Genomic DNA, 9,468 nt, shown 5'->3' on the forward strand with positions numbered 1-9,468 from the left:
AACACAATCCAAATTAATCAATACAATATAAATTGATCATCAGAGCCATCCCCAAAGCGCGTCTATCCTAAAGGCCCCTGCAGCGTCCGTGCTGCTGTTTACATTTCCTCCCACTTACAGCTACTTACTGCTTATTGCTCCACCTCGCAGTGTGGTTACCAAAACACAGCGCAGCCCGCGGAGCTCTGCTCCACGTCACGTTGATAGGCGCACACTGACTCACTTTGTTGGAGAATTGGCAGACACCTTTATTTACCCCCCCACACACACACACACACAGACACACGCACACACGCACGGTGGAGTCTTGTGTGTGTGTGTGAACGTTATTGTTCGGTACAATAGAAAACCGCGCGTTTTGATTGAAGTGCCAGGAGGACACCGAAAAAGACAAACCAGAAATGTCCGCTGTGCTCGTGCGTCGGCCTCGAGAGGAGTTTCCTTCAGAACAAGGGGACGCTGCGTGAGAACATCCGGATGGCGTCGGCGGTTTGCGCGTTTCGCCTCTTCCAGTTGTGTTTTCATTGCTTCCATCCTCAAGGTCACATCGAGCCCCAAATGCCTAATTGTTTCATTTTCACGCAGCAGGACGCAGCGTGTATAAAAAACCAATCGGAGAGTTTACGCATCAGTTTGTGCTTAAAATGAGCATCTTAAATAATCTCAGTGTTGTTTGAACCACCGGCAGAAGGTTTTCTGAGGAGATCCCAAAGACACATTACGAGCTCTGTCCAGCGGCCACTAGATGGTAGAACGCAAGCGCGCAAAGGGTTTGCGCGAGGTGTCCGCTGCACCAAATGTGACTATATTCATTATTATAGTCATTATTTAAACACGCCATGTTTCTATGCGTCGTGCAAATGTCGGTCAAACAGGGAAGAGAGAAATGTATAGTCCATTAACGGGACGTTTCTATTTCACGGGGTAATATTTAACACATATTTACGGTAATCTGCTTTCTTATATATATTTAAACTCGGTGTTCATAGAACAAGAAATCAATTATATTCTGAAATCAAAAGAAAATAAAACGCATAACTTTAGTTTATGTTGAAATGAATGAATGATCCATCTCTGCGCGCTCCAAAACCAAAAGGACGAAAATCAATAAAGGTGGTTCGAGAATTAAAAATCAGTTCCGCTCCTTTCAGCAGGAAGCTCAAAGTCGTCTCTGTGCGTTTTAATAAAAACAACAACAACAACAACAAAAAAAGTGCGAGCAGGTCTGCAGTAAAATGATTATTGATATATGATCAGGTGGAGTTTTATTTTTTATGGCGCGTTCAGTTCACGATTTATTGTCACATTTTGTCAAACAATGTACGTTTTTTAAAGATGCAGAGCTTTATTGATCAGGACACTTTATTTTATTGATGTTATAATAACCTCCTGGTCAATTTCATTTGATACGTATTTAATAAATTAGATATGTCAGATGATTTTTGTTATTATTAAACCTGATCAGTCCGGCACCACAGAAATGTGCCATTATCCGTCATCAATAAATAGTATTGATTATTGTGCAGAATCAGATGAAGATATTAACTTCCAACAGCCAACATGATAAACAATCAGACATTATCAGAATGATCAATGAATAATAGATGCTTTATTACAGGTAATTACGTTCTCGGCTTGTCTTTTGTTTAGTTTCCGAAATATTATAAGCAGTTTCTTTTTTATTGATTAGGCCTAATTGAACACAGCTGGAGAAGGTGCGTGATCTGCTGCCTTGACCGGCGACGGGAAAAAAAGAAGGAAAGGTCACGATCCGGACATGAAGGGACAAACGTTTGTCCCCTTATAAACTTCAACAGGTCGTCTTAACGAAAGGTTGTGCGTAATAACGCTCGTCCACAACGTTTCCAACGCGTCTGGAGACACAAACAGAGAATCTACATCGGGATAAAAACAACTTTTCCTTTTTACGCATCAAAAAACACGAGAGTTAATTCTTTCTTGAGGCGAGAACGTTTCTCATTAATTTGGCTTCACACGTTTCAGAAATGTTCAGGAGACGCGGGTTTACCGGGTTTACCGGGTTTACCGGCGGTGACGGCGACGTTTCTCCATTAATAAAACATTTAGAGCCGAGGCCTACCTGGTCCGTGGCGAGCCGTGGCTTCCAAAGACGTAATCAAATGGACACGTTTGAACGGTTTATGAAACGGATCGATATCCATCCTTCCGGTGTCACCGAGGACAGACGACACCGAGGCCCAGAAAAGATGCGTTTGGGCGCTGAAGGGGTTAACACTTGATAAAGATCACGTCTCCGACAGATGTATTGTCTCGGTGCTGCCTTCAAGTAATACACGAAAAAATCGTAAATTAATGTTTCCGTTTAAGTTTGGATCCGCTTTAATCCTTAAATCTGCTCTCGTCTGACGTCACACGAACACTCGGCTCTTGTTATTGTCTGTTTTTCACGCATTCATGATTTTAGATATTTACAGCCACATGAAATGTACGAATCTTGATCCCCCAATCGCCAATCAAAACGATCGATTACTGTTGTTTAATTGCCCAGGCATAGACAAACGCGCTGCCCTCTTTCAGTTTCATTATTTTTTTAAATAAAAACTTGTGTTGCTGCAACGTGGATGTCAGTTTATTCCGCTGATAAACGCCGCGATGGTTGGACTTTACGCAGCTGAAGGCGGCATGACGTCATTTACAGTGGCCAATCGCGAAGCGGCTTTCCTCCTCTCTGGACCAATAGTAGCCGACGAGGAGTGCCCGTCAGTCACAGGTGAGGTGGACGTTAAAAAAACATTGCGTGAAAAAGGGCCAGAGAGTGGAGCGAGCCCGCGCTGACGGCTGAGCCATGCGGAGGAGAAGCATCGCGCGCGCGCACGCAGCAGAGAGATTCCAGCGCACGGGGATGCGACCGGGACCTGCGGGGAAAGTTACGCGGCGCGCAGCGCTCCGCGGAGGGGAGTAGCCTGACCTGTGGATGAACTGATACTTCCTCCTCCATCGGGCTCGTTTACGCAACGCGAAGCGCCGCGGGTTTCTGAAGATGGCCGTGCGTGGCAACTCCCTGATGCCTTTCTCCATCCAGGCCATCCTGAACAGAAAGGACGAGAGCCGACACTTACCGGTAACGGATCTGGACATGCGCTTCTCCAAAACGGCGTGCTGGAAAATATTTGGCGAGATGAACGGCGCGTCTCGGGGAGATGATGGCGAGTCTTGTGAGCCGCCGGACCAGAAAAGCTACGACTCGGACTCGGGACTCAGCGACGACAACGACGGCAAAGCCGCGGCAGCGCGCAAAGCCGAGAAAGATGGAGACGCCGCGTCGGATGAACCGGAGGAAAGTTTGCAAGAGACGGACCACGAGTCCGCGGAAAACGCAAAGAGTGACAGCGAACCTAACAACGCCACGGGTAAGTAAAAAAATAAAAATAATCCGCGCACAAAGCAAAAAAAAATAGTGCGCCTTTTATTATAACGGAGAAATACGGTGCGGTGCGGTTTATGGCTTTAAAACGGACACTGTAATAATGCTCATTAAGAGGGTTATTACTGCGTTATTACAGGATCAGCCCTGTGTTGCGAAATCACTGCAGACTTTTACGCACAACTTTTAACGGATAACCTCGATCATATACAAACGTCCGGATCTGTTACGAAGAGTCCCCGGTGTCTCTGGAAAGATCCGGTTTAACGTTGAATAAAATGTGAAGATTAAAAGAAGCCGGTGTCAAACCGGAATAGATTTACGGGACCTAAAGGCTCACCGTTACAGCTGCGTGTTCGGGCCCGGGCGCAATGAGGCGCCGCATCACATCCATAAACCTGAGATAAACGCACGCCGAGCCACTTCTGATCATCGGTTGCGTAAAAGTGTGCGCAATTATTCAAATTTCATGTTTTTTTCATTCACATCTGCGCCGAACTGTCGCGCTTTAGCAAAATACAGGAAGTGATTTACACGTTTTTAACTTCGTCCCCCCCCCCCCCCTCCTCTCTTAGACTCCAGCGCCCTGGACGAGAAGAACCAGGACCAGCCGAAACAGCGCAAGAAGCGCTCCAGGGCGGCCTTCTCTCACGCGCAGGTCTTCGAGCTGGAGCGCCGCTTCAACCACCAGCGGTACCTGTCCGGACCGGAGCGGGCGGACCTGGCGGCCTCCCTGAAACTCACAGAGACCCAGGTCAAGATCTGGTTCCAGAACCGCCGCTACAAGACCAAGCGCCGCCAGATGGCCGCCGACCTGATGGCGTCGACCCCGGCGGCCAAGAAGGTGGCGGTGAAGGTTCTGGTGCGCGACGACCAGAGACAGTACAGCCCGGGAGAGCTGCTCCGGCCCCCGCTGCTCTCCCTGCAGCCGTCCTACTATTACCCGTACGCGTACTGCCTCCCTGCGTGGACGCTCTCTGCTTGCGCGGGGAACCAGTGATAACCCGGTGACCGTATTTATTCTTTTTTTGTTCTATTATTCTCCCAGGAAAAAAAACGAACTAACGGGGAGGGGACCCGAGGGGGCCGTAAACAACTCGGCATCAGAATGAATTGTCCATGGGGAGGCCCTGAGGGTCGCAAACCTTTTTTTTTTTCTCCTCCACATCCTCAAGTACTTTAAACGCGTCCTTGTGTCACGTAAAAAAAAAAAAAAATTCTGTCGAGGAACCCCGTTGAGGATGATTCTCACAATTTAGACGATACAATTATATTTGTCAGAACTATGATGGGGAGCCGCGTAAAAAGTAAAAGTAAAAAAAAAGTATTATCCTTACCCTGGAGCCCCTCGAGGACCTCGGACTGAAAGTGTCACCTTATATGATGGTTTATATATTACATGCGCCTTCCTACCTCTGCAGCGATCGGAAACTTTTCACACAAATGTCTCTGTTCCAGGTTGTATTATTTTTTTTCTTGCTGTGTTTGTATAAAGGTAAGACGTGAGCACTTTTGAGCATATATACGTGACGTTATTTCGATGTAAGAAAACTTTGCAGTCTGGGTATGTGTGCTTGTGAAACTGAGAAGAAGCGCTTTATTCTATAGGAGGCAGGCGTAAAGAGACCAACCAGTTCAAACGTACAAGTGATATTTGTGTAAATGACTGTTTAGATCGGAAAACATTAAAAGATTTCATCATTTGGAGACAATTTTATTTTTGAAGGTCATATTTGGGAAGATATTTATTTCTATTTTTATGAAAATGCAGCGAATTACTCAAGTTTTAGGGCCAATAATAATAATCTTATTTTAGTGTGATATAATTAAGCAGTTCGTTTTACAATAAATGACCGTTTTATATTTTCGCTCTTTAATCGGAGAGGCTTCTGAAAGTTTAAATAAATAAATAAATTGACCCATATCTGAGTCTGAAAAGACAGCTTTTAGGGAACGGACATAATAAATCCTATAAATCACGAACCGGCAAACACGCAATAAGTAATCAAAGCGTTCAGACAAACTTTCATTTTCTCATCAGCATCTTTGTCGCTTTTCCTGTATGCGTAAAACGTTGAAAAAGGTTCCCCCCCCTTCACACCCTTGGGCGTCATCATGGGGCCACCATGACACCTTCCCAAAAACACCTGTCAGACAATGATGAATCGCTCCGTGATTCCCGGACACGGTAAAGTGACAGCTACCTTTAGGGCTGCGCGTCGGCACGACGAGAGGAGCGTTCCGGGGTTAAGGAGGCTCATGCCACTTTGGTACAAGAACACGCACTGCGCTCTCAAACGGCACAACGCTTCTTCCTGATTGGAGGCCTAATACTGGAATGAAAGTTTTACTGGAGTAGTTTCATGTGCCCCTGGACGTTAACTTGGCTCAGCAGGGCGCTGCCGCGTCTATACGCGCACCAGCCATCCATATCCGGCCTTATATTCCCTTGTAGCGTAAAGGAAGCATTTTCTTGGAACTTTTTGAATTTGACCGCGCGCTTTTACGCACAGGAGCCCACAACCTTCTTTAACCCCACCCTTTACTCACGAATGGCGCCTGCATGGGTTTAAATAAATCTGATCTCCTTGATGCAGCTTTACGCGCCACTCGAGGACGTCTCCATCGCTATGCTCCCCATTGGCTGCTCCGGTTCTTAAAGGCCATGGAGGGATACTAAGGAGTGGACCCGTCCCACATAATTCCTTTCCTTTACCTGCATATGGAGATCTCTGATAGAGGGACATATCGCGGCTGTTTTTCTCTCTCATCCCGTCATGTTGACATGAAAACACCCACATTAGTGCGCATAAAGCCTATTTCAATTCAAGCTTCCCTGTTTTTTGTGTGTTCACCCCCCCCCCCCCCCCCTCCAAAATCAGTTTAGCTTTAACTGCCCGTTGAGTTCCCCCCCCCCCCCCCAAAGAAAAATAAATCCTAATTTTGGAAGGAAGTCGACCTATACCCAAGAAAAAAAAAAATCTTATTTCCGCTCCTAAATCTGAATCGCACGTTACGCACATAAATCAAGTTGACTCGCAGGAAAACATTTGTTTTTCCGGGTGTTTTTTTTTTTTAAACCACCGTCTTCTCTGCGCTGGACCAGTGGAGTTAGGGAATTGTTTCCTGCAATTACTTATTATTATTTTTTCGCAAAATAAATTCTGTTCATCTTCGCAGCCCTCTCCGTGCTCGTTGTTTGTGTTTGTGGTTGAATTCTAAGCCCATTTTGTTCTTTCAGATGGATTGAATTCACGACTTTTCTCTTTGCGTTTGGAACAATTACTCGGATTTGCAGAAAATATCTCCAGTTGTTGTTGATAGAAAATTTTGATTTAATGTAAAATGTTTTCGCCCACCGAGTCAACCAATGTAGGAGCGGACGAGCTGCTGCTGAGCACCGGGGGCATTTCTTTTAACCACACGGGTTATATGAACCTTTTTGTTGTGGAGCGACCACAGAGAAAAATCATCCTTTGTTAGAAAATGTCAAAGCAGCTCCCGGTTAACCGTAATATTACTTTGAAAAACATCAATTTAGCCACGCGGTTTTTGATTGTTTACACATTTCTCAATCGATTTCTGTTGACAAACTCTCGTCATAACGAGATTTAATAGTTACATTTGAGACTTAAAAACGAGGGTGTTCGTGTCGGTCAGGTCCTGTAACAGAGGGCCTTGCGCACAACAAATCAATAAATCGAATATAAATATTTGTTGCGCAAAATTTGAAATTATTTAATTTCAGATATAGGTTTCATCAACTGGATGAATGGAAAAAAATTAAGTATATAAAATGTGAAAACAAATAAAGCAATATAAACTAAAGTATTCGTATTCGTTATAACAGGCGTTATAAGCTTTGTTTTGGTTTATTCTGCACCACAAATCATGCTGAATAGTTCTTAGCATGTACCCGTGGCCTCCAGGCCTATTTGCAGAAATGAAATATTTAAATATTTAAAGGATGAAGGCTGCGTAAACTGAAAAAGAGAAAAATCTGACATATCTGAATTCAATGACTGTGTTTTATTGATCACTTTACAATAAACACATTTAATCGTCCAAATCAATCGAGCATTTTCTCGGTGCGTTTTTGTGGAATAGGTGAAGCTGCAGTCAGTGATTTAATTGAAGAGCTAATCCATTTCTGCTTCCTGTTTATCCCGTGGATCGCACGCAATCTGCATCCGTGCGTGGAGCCCCGTAGACCAAAACGGCGAAATGAAAAGACGCTTATTGACGGATATTATTTCAGCTGCCAGCTTGACCTTGATCACTTCTGCTTAAAAACAATTATAGGACATTTCCCTCTGTTGGGAAGCTGTCAATCACACCCTCATCTGGGATCTGCCTTCCTGACAGTCGCTGCCACCTGCTTCAAAGTGGCCCAGGTGCAAATTCCTGTCCCTCCCTCATGTTACAGCGGCATCCTTCTCCTGCAGTGAAAGACGAGGACTAATTCAACCTCTGAGTTGTTGCTCACATTCTTGAGAAATATTAGGGAAAACATAACAGGATGAAGCAAAACTGGGATGGGACTTAAAAAGAAAGTATTTACACCATATAGGTCTATACGCAGGCAGGAAACTTTATTTTGCTGCACAAATAAAGGCTATCCAACCGTTTAAAATGACTCATCTCAATTAAACTATAGAACAAACAGCTCAGACTGTTGAGAAAAGGTTTATTTTTCTGCAGTTTTACAATTTTTTTACAGTAAAATCACAATTTAAAATTCCTTTTTAGTCCCAATTCTCACAGATTAGATAAGAATCTATAGTTCAAGGTCACTGACACAGAATTTAAATAATCAAATTATTATTTTAACAATTCTTTTAATAATTGCAAACTCTTGTTCTTGATGTATATTTTAAGATATTATTTTCAGAGCACTGGATGTTTTTAACTTTTCTTCTGGGCTGCAAACTTTAATAACAAAGGCATTCATAATGAGACGAATGAAGTTGAAATCTGTTAAATGCATCATTCATAAGACAAAACGCAGATGTCGTGAACAGATTTGACCTTGAATGAATCCTTAGTCTTCGAGTATAATTTCTCCAAGCAGGATAATTGGATTGTATCAAGAATTGAAACTTGAACTAACTTTGAATAATTTAAAGTGGGAGGTTTTAAAGTGCTCTGTTTTGTATCTTTGCCCAATAATGGAGATAGATTTGCCAATAATGTCGTATTTTATTTGTGGGGAATGACATTTGTGCTTCTGGATAAGCATGGTGCAAATCAACCATATCTTGGAATGCTAACAGCATACAGATGCATTCAAATGGTTTTAAAAAATCTATTCTGCTAATATGTTATTGTTGTATTAAATCAGCATATATGTGTTTGAGGAATAAATGTATTACTACTCATATAAAAGATAAATCCAGATGATACTGAACATCATGCAGAAGAGAATGTGTGTGTGAGAGAAAGGAAGAAGGAGGTAAAACAGAGTTAAACGATTCTAATAATTTACAAAGTAAAATAAAACAGATATCACAAGTAAAGATATTTTACTCAAGAAGCAGTCAAGATTAAACATACAGTTAAATTAATACCCTCAGATGGTCGCACCAGATCTAACTAGTGCAGCATATATAGGGTGTTTAATTATGGCTACTGATGCATGCATTTTAGTCTTTGTGTAAAGTAGTGGTTTGCAAAGGGGTTCCATGGACCCCCTAAAGGAGGGCAAACCTGCATTATCATTTATTCTCTCTATCACTCCAGTCATAAGTCACAAATAGAACAGAGCTGTATGGGTATTTTGTTTTTAATCGTGGAGTTTTATAAAATGGAATAACATATTTTAAAGGAAAATCCATGTCAGATGTGGGGGACAAACTAACTATCCATGGTCTAATTTGTGTCATTTCCTATCCTTGACATGACAAAGAAATTACAGCTATAACCTGAGGTCATGGTAAAGCTTTCGCCCAGTTGCTTGTTAATTATTTTATAATACCATACATTTTGATTTTGCAAAGTAAGTAAAGCTGTCAAAGTTGTAAAGTTAAAAAAAATAGAACATAGGATGTTGCTTCACAAAGCCA

General features: G+C 42.9%; 1 protein-coding gene across 1 annotated transcript; it reads left to right on the plus strand.

Annotated features, from left to right (window-relative positions):
* The first annotated feature begins 3,022 nt into the window (after positions 1-3,022).
* On the plus strand, positions 3,023-4,406 carry nkx3-2 (NK3 homeobox 2). The gene is made up of 2 exons (XM_068740551.1): positions 3,023-3,392; positions 3,982-4,406. Exons 1-2 carry the CDS (start codon positions 3,023-3,025, stop codon positions 4,404-4,406), a joined length of 795 nt encoding a protein of 264 aa, XP_068596652.1.
* Positions 4,407-9,468: the final 5,062 nt, after the last annotated feature.

The sequence above is a fragment of the Brachionichthys hirsutus genome, chromosome 6 (assembly GCF_040956055.1).
Source record: "Brachionichthys hirsutus isolate HB-005 chromosome 6, CSIRO-AGI_Bhir_v1, whole genome shotgun sequence".
Classification (NCBI taxonomy): domain Eukaryota; kingdom Metazoa; phylum Chordata; class Actinopteri; order Lophiiformes; family Brachionichthyidae; genus Brachionichthys; species Brachionichthys hirsutus.